Below are 13,502 nucleotides of genomic sequence, written 5' to 3'. Positions count from 1 at the left end.
CAGGGTGAGAGTCCTCCCTGCCAACTTGACTTTCTCAATTAGACTATGTGAAGAACTCCATTACTTAGTTACCTTCAGAGCTTTGGAAGAGGGAACTGCTGTAAAGTCCAACAATGTATGAAGTGCCAGGCACTCGAGAGCACTTACCAACTGAGTTTTCAAACTGGAGTTTGAATCAGCATGTGGAGGAAGAAAATCTGGATTCCTGGAGATAAGATAGTAGGCTGGAGATAAATACAGACTTAAAATGGCAATGAAAAAGTCTCCAAAGCATTTGAGGAGATAAGTAAATTAATGACATAAAGAATCTTGTTTGCAATATCACTAGGAAAAAAAAAAAACATGACCTTTACTCATTTTTTAACTATATCAAAGTGGCTTTGCCTTCCATTTTCTAGTAACTATTTCCCACTGCTCCATTTAGGGAAATTTGGGAAACTCCTGTATTGCCTGTGGACTCTGAGAATCTCAGAGCAGCCTTCTCTCCCTCTCAGCCCTTCTCCAACCACCAGGATGGAGTGGGTACTTGGCCCAAACTGGGGAAATTTTAGTACCCCACTCCCTGGGTATAGTTATTTTTCTATGGATGGACACATGACATGAGAGAGCCAGTTTTCCAGGTTTTTAAACCAGATTCAACGGATTTTCAGTTTTCAAGACTTTTCTTTAGAGAGAGCACAAGATGACCTGACCTTTCTGACCTGTACATGAAGGACAGCTTATTTCAGTTTAAACAGATGGACATGTACTTAGTGTTGATTTCTGAATCACCTGTGTAGGTCCCTGAAGTATTACAATCTAAGTTAATGATCCCTCCATTTTCAAGTCAGAATAAAGGCATTCCAACATGTCTCTCAGAAATCATTCAAAGTTTCTTAGATTTGGGCAAGTTTTGGCAATAGAAGAGAGATAAGGTGTAAGGACTAGAGAAAACACAAAGGTCAAAGAATTATCTGCAAGACACAGTGGAAGAGTAATGTTGGAAAAGCAAGTGAACTTCTTTCAAATACTGATAACCAAACCAGGCATGTTGGCATGGCCCTATGGACCCAGTTACTCAGGAAGCTGAGGAAGGAGGCTCACTTGAGCCCAAGAGTTTGAGGATGGGCTGGACAACGCAGCGAGTAATTATAATTATTACACACGTAATTATGTTACATAAATTATAATTATTACAAACTTAATTATATTACATAAATTTCCCTTGCATTATTATTTTCTTTTTAAAATGTTTAGTCTGAGGAAAAAATGTGACCTCATTTCTTAAATGAAGCCTCACCACCGGTACTTATAGTTATCCACAGCTCCTAGGTTTAGGAATTTCATGGTTCTCCTTTGGATCATTCTCTTGGTTTTATGCTGCTATAACAGAATACCACTGACTGGGTATAAAGAACACATTTATTTCTTACATTTCTGGAGGCTGGGAAGTCCAAGGTCAAGGGGGAAAAGGGAAAGGAGCCAAACTCATCCTCCTACAGGAACCCACTTGCACCATAACTGACCCACCCCCTCTGGAATGGCATTACTCCACGCATGAAGGCAGAGCCCTCCTGACCTAATAACCTCTTATAGGTTCCACTTCTCAATGTTGCTGCATTGAGGATAAAGTTTTCAACACATAATTTTGAGGAACACATTCAAAACACAGCTATTAACCCAGTTATTAAAACAGTAAGGCAAGGGCTTTGGGAGGTGTAATCTGGAGGTGACTTGAGGGTCAAGAAGGAGTGCACCACAGCCTGAGTTTTTGGTAAGGCTCCCAGAACAAGTTGCATGAGTTGAGATTTGATGGACCATTAGGGCCTCTAATGCTGATATCCCTTGTCAGGAGGCACATGGGAAAAATGAGATTTTTGGCTTCAGACTTTATTCTGTGGGCTCCCCTTTCTGATAGAGTTTCCTAAGACAACCATGAAAACAATTGCTTACTATTTTTCAGAGTTACATTTAGTGCTTTATACACAATGTCTTTTTAATCATTAAAACAGTTTTGTGGTCTAGGTTCTGTTAGTATTCCCAGTTTATTTCCCTTTATAAGGAGCAGGAAGAGGATTAGATATTTCCCCATGCTTACAGACTTAGTAAGGGGAGGATTTGAGATGGGGAAACACAGTCTGCTTCAAGAAATGATGCTCTTAACCAATGTACAGTTTTATCTGTTTCCTTCTCTGAAAATAGGATTAAATGGACAATCTATGTTAAATGATTAGCATAGTGCCTGGGCACATGGTTAATATGACCTTTCTCTCAGTTCAGTAGAAAGGAAGAAGGCATATGGCATAATCCAGGCCAGCCACCTCCATCTAGAAATGAGGAAATATTGAGGCCTGAGAAGGTTAAGTGGCTTTTGTGAAGGGATTTGTTCTCAGAATTTGTTCATCTAGAAAGATGCAAAGCCTTAGAATGGAGGTTGCTGATGCTGGTGACTCAGAGACTTTGCAACCTAAAATTTTCACCGAGAGAACAATAAGGCCATGGTTCTGGAGAGCTACCGCTACCCTGTCAAACTTCATGACCCTGGAGGCCATTTGGGGTAATCAGACCCATTAATTCCAGAAACATGAAGCTCCTGAAAAACCAAAAAAAGCAGAAATCCCACAGTTTTGTTGTCAAACAATATAACATTATTAAAGTAAATGTTTTCAGTAAAATAAAAAGAGGTAGGAAAGGATACTTCTCATAAAGTTGTTGGCATCTTCCACTGACCAGCTGGCTGATTCAGATGTGACAATGTGCCAGACCCCTTACCCATAGTCATGTGCTGCATAATGTTGCTGGTCCATTCCAACAACAATGGACCATAAAAACAATGGTGGTCCCATAAGATTAGAATGGAGCTTGTGTTACTCAGCCTTCTATCACTATAACAAATACCTGAGATAATCAATTTATGCAGAGAGAAGGATTATTTTGGTTCTCGGGTTTCTTTTGAAGGTTATAGTCCATGATTGATTGGCCCCATTGCCTTGTGCCCGTGGTGAGACAGCTGGAGCGCCTGGCAGAGCAAAGTTGTTCACGTGATCACAGGGAGGTAAGAAGGAGTCAATCTCCTCTGAGGGCAGTGCCCCAGTGACTTGGAGACCTACCAATAGGTGCTACCTCTTAAGGGTTCCACCACCTTCCAATAATGCCTGTCTTGGGACCAAGTTTCTTTGGGGGTATAATCAAAATGTACACTATGGCAGAACTGAAAAATTCCTATCATTCAGTGACATCCTATTCATCTTATCATTGTAACACAATGTATTACTCATGGGTTTGTGTTGGTACTGGTGGAAATAAACCAACTGCACTGTCAGTCATTTAAACGTATAGCACAGGGCTGGGGATGTGGCTCAAGTGGTAGCGTGCTCGCCTGGCATGCGGGCGGCCTGGGTTCGATCCTCAGCACCACATACAGACAAATATGTTGTGTCTGCCGAGAACTAAAAAATAAATATTAAATAAATAAATAAATAAAAGCATAGCACACACAATTAAGTACAGTACATGATACTTGATAATGAAAGTAGACAATGATGTTGCTGGTTAATGTATTTACGATATTTTTATTGCTACTTGAGAATACTACTACTTCTATTTATAATGAAAATTTACTGTATATCAGTATGCCACGTTAGGCCCACAACTGCCTCAGATACCTTCTGTTCATCAAGTATCTCGATGGCATAATTTTCTTTTGGGTTTGATTCACTCTCACGTTGTTTTGTTCATCATGGCCCTAGGAGCCATAACCCATACCTGTTAACAGTTTGGGTATGAAGTGTCTTAATCAGTAACTTGTTTTTGTTTTTTACAGCAGCTCATAGACAAGAATTTGCCTTGAGTCTCAGAAGAGGCTTTGGACTTAGGCAATTCTAGAACTGTTAATATGGAATTCTTGGAGATGAACTAAATATATTTTGCATTGTGAGATGGACATGAGTTTTTGGAGACCAGGGGTAGGACATTATGGTTGGATATGAGGGCCCACCAAAATCTCTTGTTAATGCAAGAATATTCAAAGGTGAAATGATTAGATTGTGAGAGCTATAACTTAATCAATCCATCCCAGTTTGAATGGACTGATTGGATGGTGACCGTGGGCAGATAGGGCAATGCTGAGTCCCTGGGGGGCATGCTCTGGAGGAGTTCTTCCCTTCAGCCTCTCCCCTACCCTCTGCTTCCTGATCCTAGCAGGAGCTGAGCAGCTTTCCTCTGCTGGGCCCTTCCTCTATGATGTGCTGCTTCATCTTGGGCCCCCAAAATGGAGACAGCCCTCTATGAACGGAGACCTCTGAAACTGTGATCCTCAAATGAACTTTTCCTCCTCTAAGTTGTTCTTGAAAGGTGTTTGGTCACAGCAATGAAAAAGCTAAAACATATGAACCATATACATATATACAATATAGCCTAGGTGAGTAGAAGACTATACCATGAAGGTCTATGTAAGTACTACTTTCTGAGACTAGCATTTCCTTTGTATTTGCACCCCTTACCTAGGCCTAATGTCAACTTGGTCACATCAAAGACGATATAAAAAGAAAGTATGACTTAGATCAATGCATTTTTTCACAGAGTAAATACAGATCATCTGAATTAGAATGCAAGAAAAGGTGAATACACCCAATTAAATTTGTTTTTTTTTTTGTTTAGAAATCTCAAAAACTTTGGAAATAAGAGTTAGAAAACCCATTGGGGATTTTAATAGTTCAGGTCAGAACTTCCAGCTGAAAACTAACTAAGTGTCTTAATTCTAGTCTCATAAGAATGAGGGATGAAGTGTTCTTTGTGTACCTGGACCAACAGTCCCTGCAGGTACGTAAGGATGACTCTGTGTTAGTTACACTGGCCTGGGATTGCTGAACTGAGATCAGGACTTTACAACCTGATGCAAGGACCTACAGATTCTGAGCGTAAATCTATGTGCTTGTCAAATACTGAAAGAGTAACATGTGTCAGGAATACATGCAATGGTATTTTCTACATGAAAGAAAATGGTGCTATAATAATGAGATTATGGAAGTGCCATAATATTACTACGTTCACAGTAGCTGTTTATATAGTGTTATGAGGTAGGAATCAGCCTTTGGAGTCAACAGACTAGGATTAGCCATCTAAACTGACAAGTTAATAATTTGGAAAGCATCCTTAAAATTTTCAAGCTCCTTTCCTCTAATATAGAAGTAATAGGGCTTATCTCATGGAGATGTTATTAGGATAAAATGCATGTAAATTCTTCACATAATACTTAACCTATAGCAGACTCTCAATAAATGATACCTATTATTATTTCTGTCAACCTGTGTTTTCTTTACTAACCAGTACCCTGTGGGAATCTATCTGTAGCATTCTCCCATTCATCTTTGGGATGAAGTTCTTATTTGCAGAGTTAAAGGGGTAAGAGATGGGGAGTGGGGGGAAGTGCTAGGGCGCAATGTTGGCCAAATTATTTTGTTATATGTGTGCATGTATGAATACATAACAACAAATCCCATCAGTGTGTACAACTATAATTCACCAATAAAAACTGTGGGAATAAAAATAAAGGAAATGATCTCTTTGGGGCTTCAAATGGACACTTGTTTTTTGGTACTGGGGATCGAACGCAGGGATGCTTAACCACCAGGGCACATCCCCAGCCCTATTTTGTGTTTTATTTAGAGACAGGGTTTCCTTGAATTGTTTAGCACCTAGCAGTTGCTGAGGCTGGCTTTGAACTTAGGATCCTCCTGCCTCCCGAGCCACTGGGATTACAGGCAAGCACCAATGTGCAAGGCAAATGGACACTTTCTTCATTAGAAAGAGGAGGAGGAGAGTCAACTATGGTAGTTACGGAAAATATCTGGGTTCAAATTCTGACTTTTCAATTAGAGAGTTGAGATCTTTGAGCAGACTGCTTAATATTGGTGGGCGTCAAGGCTGGGGTTGTGGCTCAGTAGTAGAGCACTTGCCTAGCACATGCAAGGCCCTGGGTTCAATCCTCAGCACCACATAAGAATAAACAAATAAAATCAAGGCATTGTGTCCAACTACAACTAAAAAATAAAAATAAAAATATTTAAAAAATATATTGGTGGGCATCAGCTTTTTGCTTACAATTTGAAATGATGATTGACTAAAATTTGAGCAGGTGTGGAAGGCTGCTGGGGAACCACGATTAGTGAAGTGGGGTGAAGAGTGTCTCCCCAACCCCCAAGGAAAATCATAGCCACCTGGAACTTCAGAATGTGGCCTTATTTGGAATAAGGGTCTTTGCAGATATTGCTAAAGTAAGTCCTGAGATAAGACAATTAGGGTAGGCCCTACAGCCAGTGAGAATGAAATTGTAAGAGTTAAAGGAAACAATCAATAACATGAAGAGAGAGCCTGCAGAATGCGAGAAAATCTTTTCCACAGGCTCCTCAGAGCACTAATCTCCAGGATATATAAAAACTCAAATAACTCAAATAACCCAATCAATAAATGGGCAAAGGAACTGAACAGACACTTCACAGAAAAAGAAACATGAACGATCAACAAACATATGAAAAAATGTTCATCATCTCTAGCAATTAGAGAAATGCAAATCAAAATCATCCCACTCCAGTCAGAATGGCAATTATCAAGAGTACAAGTAATCTAGGTTGGTTCCACAGTTTAGCTATTGTGAATTGTGCTGCTATAAACATTGATGTGGCTGTGTCCCTGTAGTAAATGAATGGATAAAGAAAATACACAATGGAATATGACTCAGCACCCTGTATAGCCAGAGGAATGAGAAGTTATGGTCCATTTGTGTACAGAGTGTCAAAATGCATTCTACTGTCATGTATAACTAATTAGAACAAATTAAAAAAGAGAGAGAGGGAAAAAAGGACACAGAGAAGGTGATATGAAAATGGAGACAGACTGAAGAATAAAATCCTGGCATTTGCAGGTAAATGGGTAGAGTTGGAGAATATAATGCTAAGTGAAGTTAGCCAATCCCAAAAAAACAAATGCCAAATGTTTTCTCTAATATAAGGAGGCTGATTCATAGTGGGGTTGGGAAGGGAGAGAATGGGAGGCTTAGATGAACTGTAGATAGGGCAAAGGGGTGGGAGGGGAAGGGAGAAGAGATGGGGGTAAAAAAGATGGTGGAATGAGATGGATATCACTACCCTGAACACATGTATGAAGACACGAATGGTGTGAATATACTTTATATACAACCAGAGATATGGAAAAAAAAAAAAAGAGTACAAGCAATAGTAAGTGTTGGCAAAGCTGTAGGTGAAAAGGTACACTCATACATTGCTGACAGGACTGCAAATTGGTGCAACCACGCTGGAAAGCACTATGGAGATTCCTCAGAAAACTGGGAATGAAACCTCCATTTAATCCAGGCATCCCACTCCTTGGCTTATACAGTCACATTATAGCAGCTCAATTCACAATAGCTAAACTATGGAACTAACCTAGAAGCCCTTCAACAGATGAATGGATAAATAAAATGTGGCATATACACACTGTTGGGTGCAGAGCAGGCTGAACTGTGTTATCTGCAGGGCAGGCTGAACAGATGTTGGCTGCAAGATAGCCTATGCACTCAAACCCCCCTCTATCTTGTCCTTTATCACCTGTTTGCTACAAGTCTGAACATTCAACCCCGCTCAAGGCTGAACATTTAACCCCTCCCTCCTTGGGCCAATAAGGCAGCTTGCAGACCCAGAGGCCCCATTAGATTTGGGCTATAAAAACTCCCTCTTGCCAGGCCCCCCTCTCTCTTGCTATCTCTCTTGCTTTCTCTCTCTCCTGTGTGTGCTTCCTCTCTCTCTCTCTCTCTCTCTCTCTCTCTCTCTCTCTCTCCTTCTTTCTTTTCTCTTTGTTGCACTGCTGCAGTAAAGCTCTCTTGGTTGCTCTGAGTGTTGTGGTCACTTTTCTTTCACACACAATGGAATACTACTCAGCCTTAAAGAAGAAAGAAATTATGGCATTTGCAGGTAAATGGATTGAACAAGAGAATATCATAAGCCGGTCCCAAAAAAACAAATGCCGAATGCTTTCTCTGAGAAGCAGATGCTGATCCATAGTAGGGGTGGGGTAGGGAAGAATGCAGGAACTTTGGATTATGCAGAGGAGAGAGAGGGGAGGGGTGGGGCTGTGGGAATTGGAAAGATGGTTGAATGAGACAGACATTATTACCCTCTATACATTTATAATTACACTACTGGTGTGACTCAGCACCCTGTATAGCCAGAGGAATGAGAAGTTATGGTTCATTTGTGTACAGAGTATCAAAATGCATTCTACTGTCATGTATAACTAATTAGAACAAATTTAAAAAAAAGAGAGAGAGAGGGAAAAAAGGACACAGAGAAGGTGATATGAAAATGGAGACAGACTGAAGACTGAAGTGACATGTCTATGAGCCAAGGAATGCCAAGGGTTGACAGAAACCAAAGAAAGAAATGGCAAGATATATATATATTTTTTCCCCTCAGAGCCTCCAGAAGGAACCAATCCTGCTGTCACCTTGATCTGAGACTTCTAGCTTCCAGAATGATGAGAACGTAAAATTTTAATCATTTTTGGCTGCCAAGTTTTTGGTGTGAAAGTTGTCAGAATCAAAATGGAGTCACTTGTGTCAAATCCTAACAAGAATAAATAAGTAAAGCTGGGAAGTCACAAAGGAGGGGATCTCATGTCTGATTACAAGAAGTAGCACAGGAGATTTGCTGACCATGACCTTGCCTCAAGACCACAGCAACCTCACAAAAGAAATACATCTGTGAGGACCTCTGCCCAGCAGCAGCCTGCCCAACCTTGGACGAACGCCACCCTCATTATTGATCCTTGCAACCAAAGATGGTGGTTTCAAAACAATTTATGCAGTCCTCCTCCCTTTACCTCTAAAAATCTTTGTCTTTAAAAACTTTTGCCTTCTGAATACACTCAAAGTTTACTATGGCATGCATAGTACACATGTCCTGCTCTTTCTGGAATAAACTCATTATTTTTGGAGAATCTCTCTGCTCTCATTTAGGGTAATGGTAGTAATTTGTCATGGAAGTTCTAAGAAACTAATAAATCAGTAGTCATCGTCTCTGTGCTTAAGAAAATTTATAATCTTCTATAGGGGAAAGGATGAGCTAGGGCAAGACCCTGCAGGACTGAACTAAGGTCTATCAGAGTCATGATAACAAAAACTTTAAGAGTGTTGGAGGCAATAGAGAGAAAAGCCTTTGTGAACAGAAAAGGCCTCAAATGTGGGGTAGTATATCAGTACTCCAAAAGTGGACTGAACTTAATAGGCAGAACTGGGAGTTAGATTGGGAGGGAAAAGTATTCCAAGCAAAGGGTTCTACTGAAGTAAAGCACTGAATGGGGCAAAGCTTAACATGTTTAGCGATGTCAAGTGGTGCACGTTGGTTGGAGTTCCCCTATGAAAAGAGTTCTAGAAAAGCAAGTTAGGGTGAAAAGGCCCCCAGAAACAATGTGTGTATATTTTAACATATTCATATGCTAGAGATATCCTGAGCTGCTATCAAAATCATTAGGTCAAATATTGTTATTTTATATGTAGAAAAGGAGATTAAAGGATGAATCTACTTTCCCTGAGGTCTCATAGCAAGGTCTGAAATCTGGATCATTGGTTCAGTAGTCATCTCTGCAGTAAATCTTTCTGGTTTTATGAAATGCTCCTTCTTCTCTGGCCTACCTTTAAATTTTTTAAATACTAAATATAAATTAACTGTTATTTTTTTGAGTCCCAGTTATTTATATTCAATATTAGCTACCTATCTGGTTATGGCTTACAAACACACACAAAAAATCTTTTCATAAAAATTCTTAGTGGTGCCGCTGGGCTCTCTCCCAACATTCCCTTCCATCTTTCCTAACCTTAGAGTATGTCTTGTAATTTAAAATCAGTCTAGAAAAATTACCATTTTAAAGTATTTTACTTATAACATTACATTACATGTTATTCTTTTTAATATAAAAAAATTAAATAGAAAAATGACCTGCTATCTTATTGCTAACTCCTGTTGACTTTTAAAAAAATAAAATACAAGTTCATAGTAAGAAAATTCAAATATCACAGAAATGCAAACAGTGTGAAAAGTTAGTTAAAAATTCCCCTTAATTTGCTATTTCCCTGAATATATAAGTCACCAACAAACTCCTCTCTTTTCAGAAAAAAATATATATGTACAACATAGATGTTTTTTCTTAATGTAGTACCATATGCAATGCCTTGCACCTTGCTTTTTAATTTTCCTTAAACATATTTCAGGAAGCTCTTTCAATGTTGCAACTTATAGAATCATTTTTTTTAAAGAGAGAGAGAGAGAGAGAGAGAGAGAGAGAGAGAGAGAGAGAATATTTTTTAATATTTATTTTTTAGTATTCGGCAGACACAACATCTTTGTTTGTATGTGGTGCTGAGGATCGAACCCCGGCCACACGCATGCCAGGTGAGCACCCTACCGCTTGAGCCACATCTCCAGCCCCAATATAGAATCATTTTTTAAAAAGATTTCATAATATTCCATGATCAAGGTCTGCCACCATTTGTTTAATCAGTTCTCTATTACTTCCTGTGTTTTGATATTACAAATAGTGCAATATCTTGTGCATATTACTGTGTCTAGAATGTTTCTTAAATATATCTGTAAATTCCTAGCAGTGAAATTACTGAAAATTATCATGCTGTTTCTTATTTTAACACCCTTTAATCTGACACCTCCATCCACACACCCATTGCAATTAGAATAAAATCCAAATACCTTATTGTGGTTTACTTGGGGTTAACACCTGATCCCTGCCAACTCACCCACCAACTAATTTTCCACTTTGATTATCACCCCAGCCTTTGTCCTGAATCCTGCAAGCTCATTCTTTACCTCAGGGTCTTTGTATATGTTTTTTCTTCTTTGTAACACACTTCAAGAGGTAGCTGCTCTATGTCAGTAAGGTCTCAACTCAAAGTCACTTCCTCAGTAAGGCCTTCCAGGTTGGTGTGAACACTCTTGGAGCTTCATGGTAATGTCAGCATTCCACTGTTTTAAGAATTGCTCTTTCTTCTCCTCTGGAATGTGAGCCTCAAGTCAGCAGGAGCCCTATCTTTCTTATTCTCTACTAAGTTGCAAGAATTCAGATGAGTATATATGCTCAAGTAATGTCTGGAAAATTAAAATGGTGTGGATTAAAATTGTCATATAAGCTGCCAAACTGCTGTGCAGAGAAAGCACCAGTTTTCACCATCAATAACCATGCCTGTTGTGAATAATTTCTTTATTCTATCAAGCATTTATCATTTTTTAGAACTGTCCTCTTGAAAGGTCAAGATAGGAACTTATCTCTCATTTTGGAACAATTTTTTCTTTCTAACATAGGTAAGACCAATTCAGATAATTTAAACATAAATCCCAAATCCATTTTTAGAACATAAGCAAAAGACATTATATGAATAAGGACTGTAGTAAACAAATGTGAATTTCTCAAATTACTTGGAAATTTATATGATGACTAGTAAGAATAATGAATTTAAAAACTGAACTCTTCTTAGACAAAAGGAATTCTTTCCTTGCAACATACAATAAGGCCTTTCCTGGATTTTCTAAGTCTCGATTCCTTTTTTATTTCCCTAATTTCTTTCATTTATTTAATCAACCATCTATTCACCTCACAATATTGATTGATTGCTTGTAGGCCCAGGCACTATACTAAAATCTTTATCTTTCATCTGACCACACCCACCTTTGAGCCTAATTTTGCCAAGTGTTTTGGTCTGGGTCTTAACTCCAGAGATAAAGTCTGTAAGTGGATCTTTAGGTGTGTCAATTTATATATTAATATGCTAATCATCAAGTCTAGCCCTTGATTTATGTAACATCATATTGAAATTTTTTAACCCTGTCTCTTTCTTTAATTTCTTCTACCTTCCTCTTACAGAGATATTTATCTCAGTTCCCACTTTTCAGAGATTAGGGGCACCTAAATTTAAATAAAATACCCCCTCTTCAGCCTACTTGGTAAGTGGGGTAAATGGACACCAGAGAAAAGAAATTGTGTTCCTTGGTCCTAATGTGTACCTAAGGTTAAATGCATGGGTTGCTGATTACTCCTTATTTTTGTTTACTATTACATCCAAATATTAGATTATTACACTTCCGTGTCTCATATTTCATTTCCCCCAACTTTTGTTGGGAAATGAATGAAGGGACCTAGGAAGCAGAAAATATTATTCTCTCCAGGAAAAGAAAGGGGAGTGTGTGTGGAAGTTGAGGTTAAAATGAGGATGCGGGGTTCAGCTGTGGTCAACATTACATTCAGCCCTCTCCTCAAGCATTATTCTTCTGTTCTACCTACATGTATAATAAATAAAGCAAAATTACTCATGCATACAAATAAAGTTTTTGCATTGGACCAGTTGGTCCAGTTCTATATGCTAAGTTCCTTTCCTCCTTTGCCTCTGTTCGTTAATTATCCCTCTCCCCTAACCCAAACCTCCACCTATGCCCCTCTGCTCTTCCTCCCACTTCCGGCTCCTAGTCTCCTTTGACTTTCGACCGTCCTCATCCTCAGCATCCCCTGTCTGCACGCGATTGAAGAGCTCTGCGGGCCAGCCGGCCCCTGGAAAACGTGAGTCAAAGCCAGAGCTCCCGGGTGGGGCTGGGGGAGGTTCCGGAGGGTCCAGCGGGGTCGCGGAGGTAGACCGCCTTCCCTTCACGTGCGATTTGAGAGCAGCCTGGAGATCTCCTGCAAGAGCGAGCTGGCAGGTTTTACTATTTCCCAATTGTTTACTCTCCAGGCTCGTGGGTCCACGCGCCTCAGGGCTGAGCTCCGCACGGCGAAACTTCATTTACAGGGAGGGCGAAAAGGCCCACGAGGTTGGGACTGAGGTTTGTGGGTGACCTCCAGGGCACTTCCTCCCTTTCCGTGCCCTTCCCCCACTCCTCCAACCACCTTCACGTAAACAAAACTGCCCCCCTGGGCGGGGAGAGGTCTCGCTGTTTCGCGCCCTCCCTGGCAAGGGGTTAATTTTCCGATCGCATGAGGGGGAGGAGATTTCCCTGTAGACGAGTAAAAAGCGTGATGGACAAACGTGCGGGCACTAAGACCGCAAGGCATTCATTTCCTCCTACGGTGGATGCGGACGCCGGGAGGAGGAGAACCCCAGAGCGAGGACCGGGGAGCCGTGGCACAGGCAATGCTCAACCCTGGATGTAGCTGTGAGAGGCTGGGAGAGAGATCGACTGCCGGAGACTGAGAGGCCGGGGAAGACCTAGGGGGGTGGGTGGGGGAAGCAGACAGGAGAGCACTCGAAATCAAGCGCTTTACAGATTATTTTATTTTGTGTAGAGAACACGTAGGGACTCCGAAGATCAGCCCCAATGAACATGTCAGTGTTGACTTTACAAGAATATGAATTCGAAAAGCAGTTCAACGAGAATGAAGCGATCCAATGGATGCAGGAAAACTGGTAGGTGATGCTTTCGCGTGATACTGTTCCCGGGAGCCCTGTGCGTCTCCCTGGAGTGCATTAATGTCGG

The 13,502-nt window shown here is 40.3% G+C and overlaps 1 protein-coding gene and 1 long non-coding RNA gene across 4 annotated transcripts in view; both read left to right on the top strand.

The window, feature by feature from the left end:
- Positions 1-7,771: 7,771 nt before the first annotated feature.
- LOC125619807 lies at positions 7,772-8,965 on the top strand. The gene is made up of 2 exons (XR_007351407.1): positions 7,772-7,946; positions 8,448-8,965. It is a non-coding gene; the product is annotated as an uncharacterized LOC125619807 (long non-coding RNA).
- A 3,971-nt stretch (positions 8,966-12,936) lies between these two features.
- Positions 12,937-13,502, top strand: part of Elovl6 (ELOVL fatty acid elongase 6) — a 117,841-nt gene continuing 117,275 nt past the window's right edge. The window contains exons 1-2 of one of the 3 annotated variants that reach the window (XM_048813736.1): positions 12,937-13,156; positions 13,312-13,432. In XM_048813736.1, coding sequence (XP_048669693.1) covers positions 13,344-13,432 — 89 coding nt within the window. In that variant the 5' untranslated portion in view covers positions 12,937-13,156; positions 13,312-13,343. Of the gene's footprint in view, positions 13,182-13,311; positions 13,433-13,502 lie in introns of all 3 variants that reach the window. The other 2 variants (XM_048813735.1, XM_048813734.1) reach the window with 2 other exon arrangements.

The sequence above is a fragment of the Marmota marmota genome, unplaced genomic scaffold (assembly GCF_001458135.2).
Source record: "Marmota marmota marmota unplaced genomic scaffold, marMar, whole genome shotgun sequence".
NCBI lineage: Eukaryota > Metazoa > Chordata > Mammalia > Rodentia > Sciuridae > Marmota > Marmota marmota.
The sequence above is the reverse complement of the archived record's forward strand: the minus strand, read 5'-3'. Positions and strand labels throughout refer to the sequence as shown.